The sequence below is a fragment of the Artemia sp. Qi Xiang Cuo genome, chromosome 7, assembly GCF_049724085.1.
Source record: "Artemia sp. Qi Xiang Cuo chromosome 7, ASM4972408v1, whole genome shotgun sequence".
Lineage (NCBI taxonomy): Eukaryota > Metazoa > Arthropoda > Branchiopoda > Anostraca > Artemiidae > Artemia > Artemia sp. Qi Xiang Cuo.
In genome coordinates, this window is record NC_142800.1 from 539039 (window position 1) to 560068 (window position 21030).

The following is a 21030-nucleotide window of genomic DNA, read 5'->3' on the forward strand; positions in this document are numbered from 1 at the left end:
CTGACAAAAATGTTAAGAAGAAGGAGCTAAAATATTTTTCAGAAAACTGAACTCTTGATTCTAACCCAAAATATGCAAAAAATGAGGTACAAGTATGGTTAAGGATTTGGTTTTTAAATCAGGTAATACTAGTTCTGATCCAGAACATAAAAAACAGCTGAAAGTATTGGTTAAGATGCTTAGTAAACCAGGACTTGTTGAAATTTCGTTTATTTGAATGCATGAAATTTTGTTCTTTGAAGCTCTCATACGTTGGTTTTCCTATAGGTGAAAACACAGTTGATTTTTATCGGGCACTAAATAATCACTACCTAATCACTTTTAGTGGAGAACATTGATTTACCCTACGTATTAAAAGGACCGGAGGAGGCCCGCCCCTAGAAAATGGATGAAATTGTCATAGGGGTATAATAAGCTGCTGCACACTGGGTAGAGAAGCTTCTCATTTGGCTGCCCGTACTTGTGTCTCTATCTTTTGTATGTTCTTCCAAGGATGCTGGTTTAGCTCAAGTTCTTTATTCTCTCTAAGTTGTTTTTATATCATTAACTTTGCTAGGAACCATCAACACGACCGATGTTTCACACGCAGAAGTATGACCAGGAGTCCTCTTGTACAAGGACTAGGGTGCATACTGTTTTGAAGGGCTCAAGTCCCTTTTAGGGGCGGGCGGATGGTATACTCTTGCCTGCAATCATGTGTAACCGCAAGTGAATTTGCTTCGCTGTTACCATGGGGGGAGCCAAAATATATTTTTAGTTACTTCAGAAATTTACATTGGTGATATTACACCTTCTTTTTGTACATTGGTCAAACAATTCTGTAAGAACAGTATTTTCTTCTGCGAGATCAGATCCAGTAAAAACTAAGAAGAACAAATCAAAACAAAGACAAGTTGATTTGGCTCAGTTTGTTAATTGGGGAACCAAGATTTCTTTTAGTTCACTTTGGCCGTCAAAGATCACAACACATTAATTGTGTATCCATGATTTTCTGGGAAAAATTTAGGATCTGAAAGATTTATTCTACATTGCAAACGATGCTTACATCCATTTAGACTCTATTTTGACAGCCAAGCTTTTGACAGCATTACACACAAGATCCTCTTTGGTAAGCTTTTTCATCATGTTGTACTTCGGGAAGCATTGTCATGGTTCTCTTCATACCTAGCTGGCAGATTTATTGCTGCTGAAGCTGCAGACGAGCAAGTTCCAATTAAATACGGAGTACCCTAAGGTTCTATCCTTGGGCCAACCCTCATCCTCATCTATGTTAACGACCTCTAATGACTTTTTAGCATCCCAATTAACAATGTCTGCTGCGGATTGTGTTAGAAGAGTTACTCTCGGACTTCGTCAACGTCTACACCTGATAGCCAGGAAGAATTAGTGGCACATGCAGAAGACTGTACTCTACGTACCGTAGCTCCAGATGAATCATCCCTTATATTCAAGTTCAACAGAATGGCTGAGAACATATTCAATTGGTTTAACGTAAATCTGCTAGCTTTAAATGTAAAATATTCGTACATTCTTGCTTTTTCTCGTGCAGGTAAGAGCTGCCCAAAAATAACTAAACGTCGTTCACTAAGAAGTTTCAGAAGTCAACCCCCTGTATCGATGTGTGCGATTCCTAGAAATTTAAAAACCTGTCGGATGAAAACCTATCGTTTAAGTGGCATATTTAGGTAACCAGATTAAAAATTTCCTATTTTCCTATGCTCCGTCTTTTATAGTTCTCTCCTTTTTGTCCTTATGCGCGCTACTGTTTCGATGTCTACATTTCAATCTTTACTTTTTCTGTTCGCCAGGTTCAAGAGAAAGTGACTAGAGTCCTACAGTCAACTGCACACTCCTGTGATCTCCTAAAGAGGAAAAATATTTATATTCTTTCCCTATCTTCACTGGTGTATCAATACTTCCACGAAGAGCTCCCATGTTGTTTTTCTGGATCGATCCCCGCTGAGATCTGGTAGTCCCAAATACTAAGTTCTTTCAAGAAACAGATAAAGATTTTTTTTTTTATTAAGAGTAATTGTTGAATAAGTTTCAGTAATATGTTATAAGATTTTATTGATTTGTTGAGTGTTGAATAGTTAGCGTTGGTTTCTCGATGACGTAGAGACAACCTCATTCTGATTTTGAATGTCGGATGATGGGAGTATTGGCGAGCTGATTTCTTATTCCTTATCGATTTAGTTTCAGGCGTTGTTTAGTTTTAATATGTCCAGTTTTATTATTAACTAGCTATTGTAATTTCCCTCCCAAATAACGGGCCACCGAGCCTTTTGGGATATTGTCCGTGTTATTGTATATTTAATGAAATAAATGGAACTTCAGCTTGACTTTTCAGAATGAAGAGAAATCGAGTTAAATAATTACTTGATGCTTAAGAATAACAACTGTTCCAAATGTCTTGGTTTTAAAAAGCTGTTCTGTTAATTAATTTGATAATTCTAGCATACCTGTTCATCCTATGATTTTAACAGTGACCAATTTTTGTGCTTGTCTTTCCAACCTAAATAAAAAAAAATTAATAACGTCCTAGAACCTCTTGCATCCCACATCTAATTCACTTGTTTTGTGTGGTTTCTCGATTCTGAAACCCCCTCCCCCTTCAAATGAACATCTGTATATGTCTTTTTCTTTTGTACTAGAGTTTTCCATTGATTGAAATTTGGATAAATAATACTAGTCTGAATAAAATAAAAAAAGAAATAAAAAGTTAAATGCCAATCAAATTTTATTTTGTTAATTATCAAAGTTTTACAAGGATTAGATGGGGGCAGCCTTTTAATTTTAGCGTATCCATGTCTCAAATGATAAATTGACTCTTGTCATCTGGCAATATGATATTTTATTCTTTGCTTTCTTTAAAATGTTCCTCCTTTGCTTTGTTTAAAGAAAAAAGTTTAAGATTTGTCAGATTATGTGCGTTTGTTTTCTAATTATTATATTGTTGTGTTAATTTACTTATTTTGTTAAGGTAATACGATACCTTAAAAATCATTTTCCGAGCCTCAGTCGGCTGACCGGTCAAAGACACAGAGTCCGTTGGCGAATTCTCCCAGGGATTTTGTCGAGATGTTGTGGTTTTACTTTTCAATTTGACCGACAACACTGTGAAATTTTACTTCCTTTTTGTCTGCTAGTTTTCTGCTGTTACTGCCAATCAAAGCAGGCACCACCACAGGGAAGTCCTAAAGCGGCTAAATTACTCAAATGATAATTCCTTTGGAATGATAGTTAGCATTTTCCGAGTAGGTATTTTAGGACAAATAATTTCTCACACCCCACTGCTTTTTCATTTACGAAGAATAAAGCAAGAAAAAACAGGTTTCAATTTTAATAAAGCAGTGAAACAAAAATTAATAAAAACAAATTAACACTTAATTAAAAAAATTCCGAATATTTTGTCCCCATGTCCGGGAGCCTTTCTCAATGAAAAAAAAAACAAAAAAAAAAAGTTTTTTTTTTAAAAGAAATAACACACATAAAAAATACGCAACTAAACACACGAAGAAGAAAAAGAAATATAAATAAGTAAGAAACAAGCTAACATATTAAACAAACTTCCAGCACTAGGGTTTTAGCCCATTTATACACTGATTGTAAGAGGAGAGTGACACGTCGTTTCAATATACACATTTGCTTTTGTTTCTTGCGGTAAAACGCCAGTGCTGGAAGTTTGTTTAATACGTATATTCCCATTTATACACTGATTGTAAGAGGAGAGTGACACATGATTTCACTTTAGACATTCGCTTTTGTTTCTTGTGTTAAAACGCCAGTGCTGGAAGTTTGTTTAATATGTAAGTTTGTTTCTTACTTATTTCTTTATATGTTTTTTTTTCTTGTTCTTCTTCTTGTGTTTAGTTTTCGTTTTTTTTTATATGTATTATTTAAAAGAAAAACATTTTTTTGTGTTTTTCCGGTTTTTTTTCCCCATTGAGAAAGGCTCCCGGGCGAGGGGCCGAAATATTCCGAATATTTTTCAATTAAAGTGTTTATTTGTTTTATTTCACTGTTTTATCAAAATTGAAACCCGTTTTTTCTTGCTCAATTTTTCGTATTTTAGAACGTATTTAGGGACTTCTCTTTCCTGAACCGTAAAAAGAAAATTCTGCTCCGTTTAATAAAAAAAAAAATTCTGATGATGTATTTTTTTTATTAAAACTGAATAGCTCCATTTCCGGCTGAAAACGGGGAAGTTAAGTAGTTTTTCCAAGAAAACAGGAAAATAGGTATCGCTTTTAGTTTTTGTCGTTTATTCGGTTCTCTTATCCAAGTTTTATAAGTTATGTCAAGACAACCGAATCCATTCTGAATAGTCTAGCCACACAAACTAAAAAAGTTTATAAAGGACGAGACATTCTTTAAGCTATCACATTCCTTTAAGGCTTGCTGAGCCTAGTTAGTTCTAGCTGAGTTAGTTCTGTTCTATACTAACAGTAACCCCGATTGGGTTATTTGTATTCACTCTTTTACACGAAGACAACAAATATACTTTCTATCGACTGGTTTTTTCCAGATGGAATATTCGGAGCCATGATGTCCGTTCAAATCGTAAATGACGGCCCTGTAACTGTTGAAGTTATTTCGCCAAAAGATGAGCAAAACGATTCTAAAACCGGAATCAATCAAAATGAACGCCAGTGATTTATTTGAATTTCTAATATCTTTTTCAGATGGGGTCTTTGGAAAGGTTCGTTCAGTGCTAGTTGAAAGTGACGGGCCCCTTACTGTTGAAATTGAATCTCCTCTAAAAGTCACCAAAGATAAAGCTGAACTGGAAAAGGACGAAAAATAGAACATACTTGTGCATTTTTAACCAAGCTTGTGTTTGCAAATAAAAGAATCAGAGTGACGACCGCTGCATTTTTTAGAACTTCATTTTTGAATGGAGATTAATATGGAGTAAAGATTTTTAAATTATTCTCTGGAAGGTTGTGTCTTTGTTTGCGCTAGATATCAGACTAGGGGCAGTGTAACGCTTACCAGGCAGTTGAATTGAATTTTTATGCATGTCCGTGAATGTCATTCATTCAATTACCATTCACAGTATGTCCGAAAAGCTTGGTAAATCTTGGACGTGAATTCTTTCCTTTTTTTCAACTTATGGACAAAAGTAAATAGGAAATCTTCGAAAGAATAAATACTGCTTTCGTGATATAAAAAAACACGTATTTTTCTGATGAAATTTATAAAAACATACTTTTCAAAGAAAAGTCAGGAAACTGTGATACCTGAATCCTTTGCATAGAGTGAGGCGTGTGTCTTAATTTTAACAAAGAAAATCAAACATCTGTAAACGTTTACTTTTGCAGTTAAGTGCATACTAGCGTTCTACTTTGCCTTAATGCTATGATTTTGGCTTGATGACTTAAGACTGCGAGAACTTTAAGGATAAAGTGAACATTTTAAATGTTAATTACATTTTTGAGAAATCTGTAGGGTCTTTGCCACGTTACAAGGAGCGTTAATCTTTTACTCTATAAAAATCAGAAACTAAAAATACGTTCTTTTGAAAAACCACCATCGCCATCTATTGACCGAGTTCTGTAACTATGTTGGGGGCATTTTAATTTTTCATCAAGTTGCCGTTATTCTGTTTGTGACCCTAGTGCCTTAAGGTTTCCCAATTCAACTACGCATTCTTCTGCAACTATACCTAGTTTGAAAAACAATTACATTTTGAATTGTTTTCCTAATTATAAATGTCCAATTACCAAGGACAGTGAAAGGGAAACTTGTGAGTTTGAATTGGTTAAATAGGAACTTACACAACCATATAAGTCTTGAAAAATATGAATACCATCGAGAATACTACTTTTATTGAAAGCAATCTCCTTGTGCAGTTTTTGGTAGAACCAGGCATCAAATTTAGAAGATAGAAACGTGAGTGAAAAAGCTGGCAAAAATATATGGCCCCAAATAGATCAAGAAGGTATAGTTTTCCTTTAAAGGCTTAGCTGTTTTGAAAATCAACAGAGGGTTAATGATTTATTCCTTAGAGACGAAAAGCGCTATGAAGTTTAAATTATTAGCAGCTTATTCGTTTTCACGATCCAACGTGAAGGCGACATTGAGGAAAATGTGCCACTATAATAACTTTGTTTTGAAACAACCAAAATGGGAAGCGGCGGTTTTTGAGTATGAATAAACCATAGATGGGCTCAGGGAGGAGCGGGAGCTTTTTTTTCTATATTATACTTCTTTTTCTACATTTTTTTTGCGCCTCTGAGCGTCAACTTACCCTATGTGCCAATGCAAAGATTTTAATTTAAATCTAAAAATTACTGTAATTAATAACAAATGGGAGCACAAAGCTATCAGAGTTCAAGACAACTCTGCACGCCGAGACGCTCTCAAAGATGCACAAATAAAGTGAAGCCTTAATTTGGGCAGCGTATGGAAACTCCAGTGGAGGAGTTATAAGACGGTCCTTCTAAAAATACCTATAAAAATTCGGAGAATTAGTGTTTGGCTCATTTGAAACAGAAAAGCCATAAGAAGTAAGTAAAATGGCTTTATTTAAAGGTTATGGTTTCTTAAAATTTCCCTTTTAGGCTCAGGAGGGAAGTCAGTTAGACGAACTTTGTTTTTTATAAAAACAATGGAACACAAAACTATTTCAAACACTAGTCTTAATTAATAGTTTGATACAGTTGACTATTTTATTAAAATGCTGATTATCTAGAAATTGATCTGTAGGCTAAAAACATACATTTTTTAAGATAAAAAGAACAATTCACTCTTGCAACAATACATTTTTTTTTAAATCTTTTATGCTTTCTTTTTTCAAAAGCGACACTTAATGAGCAATAGCTGTGTTCTTTCCTCTTTCCCACTTTCTATGGCTCCACTCCATTAAACTGTAAATGCATTTGATGGCAAAGGGCATTTATTTTTACTAAAGGCAAACCATAACAGAATTTGTACTCTTGCCGAACACACATTTTCTAAAACATACAACACAATATAGTTAAGAGACTAAACAAAGCTAAAAAATCAGCACAAATATTTAAAACAAACTGAAGCGTATACAGAAAAAGTTCAATTCGTTTGAACTTCGTAAATACTACCAGTAGCGTCAATCAATGGAAATATACGAGGGGGGGGGGGAATAGGGTCAAATCCCCCCCCCCCGAATTGACACCACTGGATACAATCTAAAATGGGGAAATGATTAAAAGCCTATCCTGGATGCAAACAAAGACAAAGATTTCCTTCTACTTGATACGCAAAAGGAGCAATCTTTTCTGTGCGTTATAATATTATCAACTAATTTATAGTTGACCACTAGTGTGATCAGGAAGTGCCTTGACCCTTCCTCCACACTCCCCCCTGAAAAAAGCAAATGATGCCGAATTTAAATTTTGGTTACACTGCCTTCGATCGATCACAAATTCACCATCCATCCCAAAAATGTCGGGTAGAAAATGTAGTATATTTAATTGTATTATCTAAAGACAAGGCAATTTTGACTTACGTTGTTTTGATTTTATAATTAAAAAAAACAAAAAAACAATAATTTTGTTGTATAGAAAAAGCTGTGAGAACAGTTCTTTCTGAACTCGAAACCATTTCGACCCTTTCGACATTAGTCAGATCTCCCTAAAAAAAAATAACATAAACATAATTTTAAGTCACCAGCAGAAATCCTAAAGTAATAAAGTTTAATATTTGACTATTTCAAAAATATCCAGGAAATCACGACGCCCCTAATGAACTTAATAGTTAATTGACTTATTTAAAAACAATTTATTACAAATTCTAAGACTTCTTAAATGTCAATACAAACAATTTTTGGAAACATTGGGACGTAAGTTTAACCACCAGTGCAAAAACTTGGACAGGTCAGTCATTAGATCCTACATCATGTTCTGTTTCACATCTACTGATCACACACAAAAGTCCCATCATTGTAGCTCATAATTGGCGTATAAAATTAACTCAGGTTTTCCTACGAAAAAATCTCCAGACATCACTAAGCCTTTACAAAATCCAGACGAGCAAATACACATCTTAGATATATTTTAATACCCGGAAAAGCCTCAATTTCCATCACATTATGTAAGTTCAGAAAAAAAAAAAAAAAAACACGAGTTGTGATACCGAAAGTATATAATAAACTATTATAAAGATTCCCGGACAACGCCAAGTAGTTGTGGCAAGTATTTAAAGAACAATATTAAAAAGAAACTTAAAAACAGTGTTTGATAATTAGCCTGTGTTTTTAGCCACCATTATAAGCCGAAAATCTTGGAGTGACTCTGAATCCCAAAAAAAATAATTTACACAGCTGATTATTTTTTTTACATTAATGCTATATAAATTACTATTTATAGTTGATTTTAATTTCCTACTTACACCTACGCTCTTTCAGTATGAGCAGTCTTCCAAAACAACACATCTGAACAATATGCTAGAACAGATTCAAATTCATTCAGGCGGATTGTCTTACATTCATTAAGATTTAAATAGATAGCGGTGAAATACTTGCTTTTTCTCATAAGTTTTCTCACTTTTAATTGTTCTCACATTTAAAACAATGTGCTGTTTTTTTTTGCGGGACGATTCTTAATAAATTTTATTAAAACTGCTATTTAATCAAGTGAGCCTGAAGCAGATTAAGTAGTAAATTAGTTTTGTATAGCGTCTTTTTTCTCGCAACTCCCAATTGGTAACAAGAAGAGGCAAAAATATTAAGGAAATTACCGGAAATATCGTAGAAATAACAATATTTTAAAGGAACCTTGGCTGCAAGCACCCTTTTCTTTGCACAATCAAAAAGCCAGACTGATCAAAATTAATTTCTCTTTCAGAAATAAATACAAATAAAACATCTTAAATAATATCTCAAATTAAAAAAACATATATCTTGAAAAAATAAGCACATTTTCACATCTTGTCTACATCGTCTTTGTTAGGTTCTTCTATTTCCGATACTCGGTGTCCGGCAAGTATGCACGTGGGGACCGTCAGAACCACCCCTCCACAAAAAACCTTAAACTTTTGGTGAAATTGAACTAATATAACTTGCAGTAATAAACTCAGATTAACTTGCAAGACTTTAATTTAATTTGTATAACATCTGAATGACATATCCAGAAAATATGGAATAATAGATGCAGATTAATATTCAATGTCATGATACAGCCACTGAGCTATTTAGCTATTTCCATTATCTTCCCTGACATTTATCCCATATTTTAATTTTTCTCAGTTGTTCAGTAAATATTCACAATCTCTGCAAAATAAAATCGAGTTTTAGAAATTTAAATCCATAGCTTCCGCCCACCCTCTCGGACCAAAAAGTACTAAATTTGACAAAATACTAGAAAAACTGGAAATTCCTGTCAAAAAAGTCGTTTTGTCCATAACCGCATCCTCCTCACAATTTCTGTAGACTTCGCCGTTCTTTGGGAAAATGCCCGGGAACCCCTGTAAGTGTCTACGCATAACATCAGAATCTATTGGCTGTTTATTAGATGAATTAATCATGAAAAACTAGGAATTCTACTCCTTTGAATTCTTTTTTATTAATAGTTATCGAAAACACAGATGGACAATGCTAATTTTCTTGCTCTAGCGGGATCCAGGAATGAATTTCTTCTTTTCCAACTATAAAAGAATTTTGCCGAGAGGCTAAGAATAGCAATAATCTACATCGATCTTTGAAATCCTTGGAATCAGCAAGGACGAAATTAAGTTTCATGAAATCGCGCCTGATTCGCCTTGTATTTTATTTTTCAATTCTATATTTACCATTTATAAAACTTAAAAAAGGAGAAAACCCCACAAAAAACGTATGGGATATTAGATAAATTTAAGTCCAATAATCACTCTTTACATAAAATAAATCGTTACGCAACCGAAATGTAAACATGAAATTGAAAATAATATTTGAGGAATAATAGCATCTGGACTGCCTAAATTAAATCAATGGCTAAATGGTTTAAGATATTATCACCATTATTTCAGAAGCAGTCATTGTGGCAATCATTTCATATATCGTGAAATTTTAAACAAATGTTGACAGGTTGCAATTTCAACTTGAATTGCAATTTCACAGCTCCGACTTGAATATTATTCCCTAGACTAGGCCGAGAATAATTTTTATTTGTTAGTATTCACTCGACTTTTTGAAACAATAAGATAAAAAACTATGGTGAGTTCAGGGGGAAATTTTCAAAATATAAATTTTAATGATTAAAGCTTGTCATTACAAATGTTTAAATATGAATTGACGCTTATGAAAAAAAAAATCCTTATAAAAAAAAAATCCCCCCCTAAAAAAAAATCCTGGATCCGCCCCTGCACGCCCTTATTTTTGGTCTTCAGTCAAGTTCTAGCCACGATTGTCGTCTATACGACTCTTTAGAGTATTTATTTATATTTGTAAAAGTTAAGGCAGTCGAAGAAATTATTCCATCTGCAACCACAATGAAATTTGCCCAGGGATTTTTTATGATGTTTAATTTGCTTTTCGGTATTTAAAATCTTTAGACAAGACTAAGTTTTAACAAGAATCAGAAACAGGAATGTTAAATGACAAAATAAGTTTCATTGGAAATAGAATTCGTAGGTTTCCGGCTCAGGTGGCAACACTGGCAGCTCCTCCGGTATCTCAATTCCTTCTAATTCAAGTGTTTGCAATTTAACTTCCATAGCTAACAACATATCAAGATCATTCTTCGCTTCTTTACTGACTAAGGGTCGACCTGAAAATAAATGTGCTAGACGTATATCACTTGATATTTAGGAAGAATCTTTGCTTACATACCACGGGGATCAGAAAAGAAACAAAATAAAAAGACCAATCGAAAATTGGGTAGCTTATTACTTTTTCGGCGCGTAAATTTAGCGTTCAGAAACAAAAATAATTGTCATGTCAAACTCTTTCCCTGGAAATATTCTTTAGACCAAACTTCTAGCGGTACCCTCCTTTTACCTCTACTTTGTCATTTTTAAAACCAGCAGCCAAGAACGGGCGGAGAACCCCATAATTAGGGAACAAGGCTTAATTTTGTAGCACCGGGCTCTCATACAAGGTTACTTTAGCTTACGTGTGGCTTTTCAGAGGCTACAAGTCACGAAAATATAGGATTTTCTCACACCCCTTTGTGCTTTGCTTCTTTACGAGCTGGGAGAAATCCAGCAGCTTTCATTGCACCCTTTATTCCTCACCACATCTCTTCTCCTCTAGTGCTGTCTTCTTGCTAGAAGACTTGCAAAGAGCTCTGGCTTCGCGTTTCAAGAATGTCTGAACACTAGCGTTAATCTGGCGGCAAATTTCTGGCATGCTCGATACACTCAGGGGCACATAAGTTTCTACCGCTACCCCGTTCCGACAGCCAAAGTTAGGCTGTAGCCACGTTACTCAATTTTCATTAACCTAAACGATTTTACAAATCCATTTGAAGTCAGGGCTCTGGAAGAAGAATGGACAGAAGTTGGATCCTTCAAAACATTTTTTCAGACTCTAATTTGGGCCCATATGCTGTGCATAAATTATTAATAAACGAACTTGAACTTGTTTCTAGTGTCTCTAAATTTACCGATGGTCTACAAAGAAATATATCCTAGTACTGAGCTAAAAAAGTAATAATGAAGACGAGACATCTAACAGACATGTCTATGCATCTAACAAGAAACCTAAAACCAGCTCTAAAATGACCAAAGTCAACAATGACCAAAAATGACTTTGGATTGCACTGTAACATCTAAACTTCAACGTAATAATTTGGTAGCGTTAAACTTAGTCACGTAGAAATATCAGACTAAAGCCTTTTCTTTGTCAGCCGTTATTTTGGCAGGGAAAAAAATTGTTTTAAATAAGTAAAACGGTCCTCTTCTACCACTGGTGTAACTTCCCTATTGGCCAGAACTTAGCTTATGCCTGAAAGTATTTAGTTTTGCCAGCATAGTCTGATACTTCTATTAGATTTAGTTTAACGTCATCAATTTATCCCGTTGCAGTTTGGATGATACAGTGGCATACAAAGTCATTTGTAATCATTGTCAACTTTGGTCATTTGAAGAGCTGGTTTTAAGTTATTTGTTAGATGCAGATAGCCATTTGTTATATGTCTATTCTCGTGTTTTGTTGTTCTACATATGTTGTTAATAAACGAACTTGGGAACTGAACTTGTCTCGAAATTTGTCGAAGGTCAACAAAAAATATATCCTTGTACTGAGCTAGAAAAAAGCGAAAAAAAAGAGCACTTCCTATGTCGCTCCAGTTTATTTTGATCTGGCAAGTCAGTTTGACTATGCAGTTTTAATTAAAAACAGTTTCCAGGTCAAATTTTTCTGTTCGTTGGGGCATACTTTTTTGCAACTTTTCTTGGTGAGGCCTCAGGCGATAACTATAGGATATTCCCTTTTCTTTCAATGTGTTTGATTGTTATTGTAGTTTTGTTTCTTTTCTACTAATATACTAACAGCAACGAAAAAGAAGAATTTTTTCTTCACAAATTTCTATTGAATGGCCTATAAGCTTAATGTTCAATATCAGCATGCCAATTTGAAAATTCAAAGAGATCAGAATAAAAGTAAATGACAACAATTCAAGAAAATAATTACCCTGCAAGGAATTGATGCCATCAAGCCAGTATTCATAGGTCTGTTCATCTGGTGCAACAAAATCAAGAGTTGATGGCTCAGGTGTGTCTAAGACGATAGAAAATACGTAAGGATGCGTCATTTTCTTACTCCTAAAAGACAAAAGCAGTAGGTTGCTTTCAGTGAATTTTTGTTTAACATATTATCAGTCGAATCAAAGAAGCTATATACCTAGAAAGTGATGTCAGCATCACTATACAGGGGGAAAGTAAGAAGGAATTCTATTAAAAATTGGTCAGAGAGATTCCTACTCCTACAGAGAAACTAAAAGTTCAGACATAAAATAGGGCTTTCACCTACTTTACAACAATCTCTATTCCAAAACGTTCTCACAGCACCAAGCTTTCAAAGTTTGGCTATATGCAGCTATGGCGAAAACAGGTAGAGTAACGGACTTCTAGCCCGGTGAGAAAGGAAAGCCTTGAACAAGGGCATATGCAGGATTTTTGTTCCGAAGGGGGGAAGGGCTTACTAAAAGAACTTTTTAAAAACTAATAAAAAATTGTTAATTTGCATTTTGTTACGTTTTACAAGTTGTACAAAAATTTCGGAGGAAGGGGGTCCAACCCAATAATCCTCTCCCTGGATACAACCTTGGCCTGGAGTAATATTACATATAGTTAATCATATTTAATGTTAACCATCAAAAGCTACGAGTCTGAAAAAAGTTGTGTCAGTTTCAGAAAAAGAACAGAAATACCCCCCAAAAGGCCATAAATCTTAATGAAAATATCACCATCAGATTCAGCGTACCAGAGAAACCTACAATAAATGGCTCAAATCCGCAAAAGCGTGGGATTTTTATATTTCTTGCCAGAAGAAAGATCAGGGATGGGTGCTATCTTTTTTCCACCAGGGGGGATTACTTCGAACCAATGGTCCTATAAGATTGGGAGGGAGCTCATTCAAACGGAAATCATAAGTTCTAGTGTTCTATTTCAGAGATCCAAATGATCGGATTGCAACTAGACGCACCTCCAACCCCCTTTTGCCCCAGCGTCATCCGATCTAAATTTTGAGACAGCCATCTTGTTAAGGATCCGTGACAAGTTAAATACCCATATCTCTGGGGATAACGTGACCTCTCAGAGCTCCTGGAAAAAGGGCTGAAAGATACAAATAATGCATTCGTTATTGGGATGTATAAACATTTTTTGGGAGAGGGGGGGGGGGGGAGGTTTGACAGGGAGAGTGTTTTGTGTGAAAATAAAGATTCCGGGGTTGAACTCTCCAGAGGAAATTTCATAATTAGGGAATTTGCAAGCATTCTTGGTATAATTCTTATGACTTGTCTTACTTTCTCTTTGGCGACTCAATTTTACACATGGATATGTTAGGGGGAGGTGGGTACTGTCCCGGAAAAATTGTAAGTGGGGTTTGAATTGTCTGCCCCCCTCCCTCTGTCAATTTGACAGAGGGAGGGAATTCAGGCATGATTTAAAAATGACCAAAAATTTAACAAGAAAGAAGTCATTTTTCAAATAAAAGTAGGATAAGGAGAATTTTCCAGGCGGAAATGTCTTGAAGACGTTTTCCGAGGGGAATTTTCAGTAAGGATGGAATTGTCCGGGTGAGGGGGGGGGTGTTACACGCGATAATCTTTCCGTGGACGATTTTTTCGTGGAGGGAATTTCTGACGGAGAAGGGAGGTAGATTGTCTGGCATTATTTGAAAAATGATTAGAAATTAAATAAATAAATTAAAAAAAATCACCTGAAAGTAAGGAGCAACATTAAAATTTATAGCAAACAGAAAGTCTTCCTTACACGAGGCTGCCCCGTCCTCAATACCTTGCTCTTTACGCTGAAGTTTTTCAGTAATTAAAGAAAAACCTTCTTACTCTAATAAATGGTCTAATAAGTGCTTCAGGAGTCGTTCTTACAGAATTCAGATCAAAAGTCAATCTTTAGCGTATAGAGCGAACCGTTGAGGATGGAGCAGCCCCCTCATATACGGAATAATTCCTGTTCGTTTGAAGTTTTTATGTTGCAACTTCCTTTCTGTTGAGAAAAAAACTTGCTTTTTATTTAATAGCCCTAGAGAGCGGGATTGAACCACATTTTTAATATAGCTTACTGTTTGAAATTCGGTAAGAGGGGTACGCAAAAGGCTCCGTAGACAATTCCTTTGAAAAACACCTAAAAAATGCTCCTCCTCCTCAAGTAGAAGCGCCTACTTTACATAACCGCACTTAACCACTGTCATCACTATAGCTTCCAATATTCTATTCTTGGTTCGCAAACAGTTTAACTTTCTTTTACTGTGAAAAACACCACGAGCCATGGCTATTTCTCTTTTAAGATCTCCCTTACATCCATCATCTTTACCAATAATACTACCAAGGTTAGAGAAGCTATCCCCTTGATCTTCTAATTACCCAACATTCACCTCTTCACCTTCACTTATTCCCAGTCAATGCGCCTTAGTCTTCTTAATAATTTGAAATCTATTCTTGCACCCAGAACCCACAAAATCTCCAAACATTAGTTAATTTGCCTAAAAATTTCATTTCGGACAATTAAATTATCGGAATAACCTTAGTCTAAGGAGTTTTACTTCCCCATTTGATTCCATGCTCATTGCCGTGTTTCTTAGGACAAAGTCCATCAAAATAACCCATACAAATGAGGATAGATCACGACCCTGCTTAACCCCTGATTTAAAACGAAACCAGCTACTAACCTCAGTTCCTACCTTAACAGCAGGAGTTCATTCTTGCACACATTACTAATCACTTAATTGTATTGATCCGGTATACCATGCCAGGATAGAACCTTCGCTAAAGCTCTTCTATCCTCTGAATCAACCGCCAATATAACTGAGAACTAAAGAGGTCTGATGGCTCAGGCACTTTTCAATTACGAGTCTAATAGTAAAAATTTCGCTTGCACATTCTCGCGCCCACTCTCCTTCCTAAAACCAAACTGTACTTCTGATTAAACTCTATCTACAGCATCTCTAATTTTAAACAGCATCATTTTAATAAGTAATTTGCTTCCAATAGAAACCAAACTGATGCCCCTATAATTATCACAATCACTCTTTTCAACTTTCTTATAAAAGGGTTTACATACAGTTTTCCTAAAAGTCTTTAGGCACTACCCTTTTTCCCCCAGTTGAAAACATCTGAATTCGTCAGGCAATACGATAGTTGTTTTTTTAACGTTGTAACATTCTAAGTCTAAATTCCCATGTTATTGAAATTATTATGGCCTAAGAAAAAGCAATGGGTCCTAAACCAAATTAGAATAGGGACTAATGCATCTCCTCAAATCTACATGAAGTGCTTAAGCCACCTTAAAACCGCACAAAAAGAATTCCATAGGACCTCTCGTAAGAATGAAGGCTTTGTTCAATCCTGGGACCATCTTGGTGACGAAAAGGTTTTCCACACTTGGTGATGTCCGTCTGTCAACGAGAGTCGAAATCCTACACAAGTAATCTCAAGCTTATTACCTCCAATTCATACAAATATTATATACGACTCATGCTACTATGGGGGGAAGCCAATAATAGATAAGTAGCTATGATTTTTAGGTCAAAATATCCCTTCAAAACAAAGAAATGCAGAAAAATCCTCCATCAATCAGAATCCAGTGCGAACACTGTATCGTTTAATAGATTACAATATCCTTGAGGGGCACCAATTCTCAAGGTGACCCTTCAGCGCCGTTTGAAGTCACAGTTCTGGTTAGGGAAAGTCGTCAATGGTCCATCCTGACGCCATTATCTGTCGGGAACAGACAGAGGAAGGAGCTTGCGAATGAAATTTCATAGTTTTGCATTGGTTAAAACTTACAAATATTTTTGTCTACCATTATTTGGTTTACTTACATTTTTTCTTACTTACGTCACGGATTGATTTGAGCCGCACAAATTGTTGCTGAGAAAAGAATAAATTCCTAAACATCGGTGAATTTTTTTTTACTGTATCTCTTCTTCCATTGTCTTGGTTTATGAGCCAGTGTTTAAATACTATGTGCATCTTCTCCTTCTTTGAAAGACCATGGAGTTTTTATGAGGATCAGAACCTTGTATTTGTTTTCTAATTTTTATTTTGTTTATGAACACATTTTTTTATAATTTGTATCGCAAGCAATCTTTGAAACTTAAATACTCAACGCTTATTTTTTTCTTTTTCCAAGTCAGAGTCAATCATCTCACAGGAGATACTGGGAGTCTTAGCCTTTCCCAGGATTTGGCTGGGAGGTTTTAATAAATCCCAAACTAGATAATGACTCCTTCCCATTATGACAATTTATAGTCACCTTACAAGCTGGCAGACAAAAACGGCTAATGTCCTTTCCATTTACTAATGAAATAAAAACACATTAAACTTACTAGTTATAATGTAGGATCACAAAATCGGCCTCAAAACCACATACTTTTAAGCAATGCCTTGAAAATAACTCACTTGATATCTTTGACATGTGGACAATCTTTTCCAATAAGCACATCTTTGATTTCCATGACAGGTACTTTATGTTTTAGATCTTCAAGAGACGGAATAGTCTTGTCGTCACAATCTCCGTAATGAAACACTTTATGACTAGGAGTCAATCGTATAAACCAAAATTTGTCTTTGAGTCTCTATTACAATATACAGAAATAGTTAGAATCAAGGTTATAGCACATAGTAGAAAATAAGAAACAGAATATGACAATTTCAATGGTAGAAGGAAAACAAGAAAAGGGAGCAAACAGCCACCTTAACTGATACCACAACATACACGTTCTTGAATGATGGCGTTGGGATACGCCTTACATGTCTTCCCCGCTCCAAAAAAAAGCTATGTCAACAAATAGAGAAGTAAGAAACTGAAAGAAAAAATTCTAACAAGCTATGTTATAATGATTAACTTCATGAAAACCTAAAAATTCATTTAGTCAATATCCCTTAAAAGATGCCTGAGGTTCTGCAATTAAAAGTGTTCTTTGCATTTCTGAAAGACAGGGGTATATGGTTTTGTTCCTCTTGGTTTCTAAAATTGATCAAGAAAACTCGAGGAAAACTTCTGTCCTTTAATTTAAACAACAAGTTTAAACCCCACCACCAAACTTTTTGGGAAATCACCAGTGGCCTACCTCAAAAACGGAAGCCATGTGCTGCTCATGTAAACCTGATTCCCAGGTAAATCCCAGCCCCCAGCTTTGGTATGATAACACATTGGGTCGAGGAGTTTACCTACCTTGGTATCTTTCTCCTATTTTACCTACACCACTCTACAGACATGAAGAGACGCCTTCCACTTTCAAATCTTAGCTTTAAAACTTTGAGGCCCATCAGGGGGAGCTAGATCTACAAAGCTTAGCGAAGCTACAAAACTTGCTTATAATCCCTAATATCATTTATGCTTGTGCAACTTGGACTCAAAACAAATGGCCAGTGCTGTCCAGTCCCCTTTGAAACAAAATTAATACGACGTACTACTGATATCACTTAAGTAGTATATGGAGCTATACTTCTGTGGGAGCCTATGTACCATGGTCACCCCCCCCCCCCCGGCACTCTTGGGGCCAATAAACTTTCAATTGGCTCGTATACTAGTTGTGTAACAGCATTCTTTGACATTGAGTAAAGGTTAATGATTTTATGCACAACGAGTTAAGATGGTGGCCATAGGAGCATCCCGTCGCTTAACTAGTTGCACAACAGTTCAAAAATGTATTCAAAAATTTACGTGCATTCACCTGAAGAAACATTAAAAGGCCATTAAACTTTTTTTTGGGTCGTCTTCAAGGCATATTTTAAGCTAATGAAAACTACTGCTTGTATAAAACACCTTTTATACTAAATCACTTTATTCCCAACATTTCACATAGGTACCAAACCGGTTTATTTTGAACGGTTATATGGATACTGTGATTCCTCGTATGTTGGCAATACTCCAGGGCCGACGAAAGACTCCTGGTTCCTCCAGGGCCCAACCCCTACCTCCCTCAAAAACACTTCTTAACGATATTTTATTCCAAAACTTATGGAAGCTGACCCCTGGCCCTCCTTTGCCCGACCTCCCCCCAAAAAGGAAATATAATCCTGGCCCTCCATACCTCCCACCATCTTGAGCTCCAGGTCCTCAGCCGAAAAGTTTTGTTATGAATTTTTTTTAGAATATGAAATGAAAATGGTATATGTATGTTATAGTCGCGATTTTTTTCTTTCTGTAAAAACAACGTTTGTAGTTTCAGGACGGATTTTTTCTCAGGACTTTGAGAGAGAGAGAAAAAGGTTTTATTAAAAAAAATATAACACATTAAAAACAAAACCCGAAACCCGACAAATCACCCTTTACAAAACCCTACATACACAATTACTACCAGCCATCCTTCGACCCCCCCCCCCAAAAAAAAGAGCAAAAAATAATAATAAGAAAATAAATAAAAATAAACGAAATAAATTAATATCTAAAAATTTCACGACCTAATTGGATACCGAAGACACAAAACTAAAAATCATTCATTCTATTCTACCTCCTCGTCGCCCTCCCAAAAAAAAAGTGTCACAATCACTTGAGAGAAAATTCGTCCAGCAAGGATTAAAACTCTTATGTAGACAAACACTGTCCTTTTAATTTACTGCGAAATTCATTTAGCTCATCAATTGTTGAAATTGCCTGCGTTAATGGTTCCCACACCCGAGGGCCAACATGTCTTATGGAAAAAACGGATCGCTTTGTAATAACCTGAGGTCGCCGAACTAGTGTTGATGTTCTAGTCGAGTAATTATGAACATTAACACCACTTGTAAACATTTCCCTAAAACACTCAGGTAATAACGCGTGTGTATATTTAAACATAAAAAGAGCATTATAAAAACGGAATAATCCAGCCATCGGTAATATATTTACTTGATTATATCCATGTCTAACAGACATATTATGATTATCTCCAGTTAAAACACGTAGGGCATTATTTTGTAAGCTTCTAAGGGGACGAAGGTGAATTAAAAGCGTACTTGACCACACAAGACAATCATATAGAAGGTATGGGTGAACAAAAGAAAAATAAAGCAATCTCATAATGTCTTTCGGAAAAAAGTGCTTCAGTTTCCTCATCGTCCCAACATATCTTGAAACCTTGCCACTAACGCATGAAATGTGCTCTTTGAAGTTAAGGCACTCATCAACAATCACCCCTAGATACTTTGTCGAAACTTCCCGAGGCAGAATATTTTCACCGAACTGTATTTTGTCAATCCAAGGGTAGTAATTGCTACTTCTCCCACACATTACAAAATGGGATTTTGCATGGTTTAGCTGAAATCTGTTAACCCTCATCCATTTTTCAATGTTTAACATGCTAGCCTGAAGATTCTGTATAAGCATTTCCCCGGTTTCTGCAGCAACAGTTAGATGCGTGTCATCAGCAAAATAAGGCAAAATAGATTTTGATGCTCCAGTATCACGAGATTTTAAATCAAAAGACAGTCCATTGATAGCATTTCGCAGGTCATCAATATATCTAAGAAACAGTCATGGCCCCAAAACAGACCCTTGAGGGACACCGAATTCAACACTTTTAACTTGCGATTTAATTTCACCAGCACTGACAAACTGCTTTCTATCCTGGAGAAAAGATTCCAATAGACGATAAAACATAGCTCGAAAACCAAAATTCCTCAGCTTCACCAGAAGAATTCCATGGTCTACTGCATCAAAGGCTTTCACAATGTCCAAAAAAACAGATGCAACTTTCCACCCTTGGTCCAGAGCATCGTTCACAAAAGTCGTGAGAAAAAGAAGAGCTTGATCTGTCGACATTGCTTTACGGAATCCAAACTGAGTTTTACTAAAATACTAATGCCACTAATCAATTTTTCAAAAACTCTCGATAAAACTGGCAGCAATGAAATAGGCCTATAATTATTCGGCAAATTTTTTTCTCCGCCCTTAAAAAGCAGAACCACTCTAGTAATTTTCATAAAATCGGGAAAAACACCAACTTTTAGGCACATATTAAATAGAACACAAACCTGGTCGCATATTTCCGAGAAAACATACTTAAGTACACGCAATGAAAGGAAGTCAGCACCCGAAGCATTATTTCTCATGTTCCACGATGTGGTACATAATTCACTAGCAGTTACTGGTTTCAGATATGCAGATACATCACTTTCCTCATGTAAAAACTGGTGGTATGTTCCATCCTCAGGAAATTTTCTCGTGGAGTTCGCTATCCGTTTACCAACAATAGAAAAATGGTCACACATATTATCAACAATTGAAGCATCAGTGTTGAAATTTTCAGGTAAAATTGAACTTTTGGAAGGGCTGAGAACAGACTGAACTACTTTCCACGTTTGCCTGGGATTACCTACACTTTTTTTAAACTCATTTCTATAATAATTAAATCTCGCTGTTTGTAGTAGTTTATCGAGTTCAAAATTATATTTCTAGTATCTC

The 21030-nt window shown here is 35.6% G+C and overlaps 2 protein-coding genes across 5 annotated transcripts in view; one reads left to right on the forward strand and one right to left on the reverse strand.

The window, feature by feature from the left end:
• The window catches only part of Dtd (D-aminoacyl-tRNA deacylase), an 88166-nt gene extending 83302 nt beyond the window's left edge, over positions 1-4864 (forward strand). For 2 of the 3 annotated variants that reach the window (XM_089091947.1, XM_089091949.1), the window contains one exon: positions 4529-4864. In XM_089091947.1, the coding sequence (XP_088948073.1) occupies positions 4529-4656 (128 nt within the window). In that variant the 3' untranslated portion in view covers positions 4657-4864. The remainder of the gene's footprint in view (positions 1-4528) is intronic. The other variant, XM_089091948.1, reaches the window with a different exon arrangement.
• Positions 4865-6336: 1472 nt separating this feature from the next.
• The window catches only part of Ced-12 (engulfment and cell motility Ced-12), a 34446-nt gene continuing 19752 nt past the window's right edge, over positions 6337-21030 (reverse strand). For both annotated transcript variants that reach the window (XM_089091946.1, XM_089091945.1), the window contains exons 3-5: positions 17043-17218; positions 12590-12720; positions 6337-10724 (exon numbers count right to left, since the gene is read on the reverse strand). In XM_089091946.1, the coding sequence (XP_088948072.1) occupies positions 10567-10724; positions 12590-12720; positions 17043-17218 (465 nt within the window). In that variant the 3' untranslated portion in view covers positions 6337-10566. The remainder of the gene's footprint in view (positions 10725-12589; positions 12721-17042; positions 17219-21030) is intronic.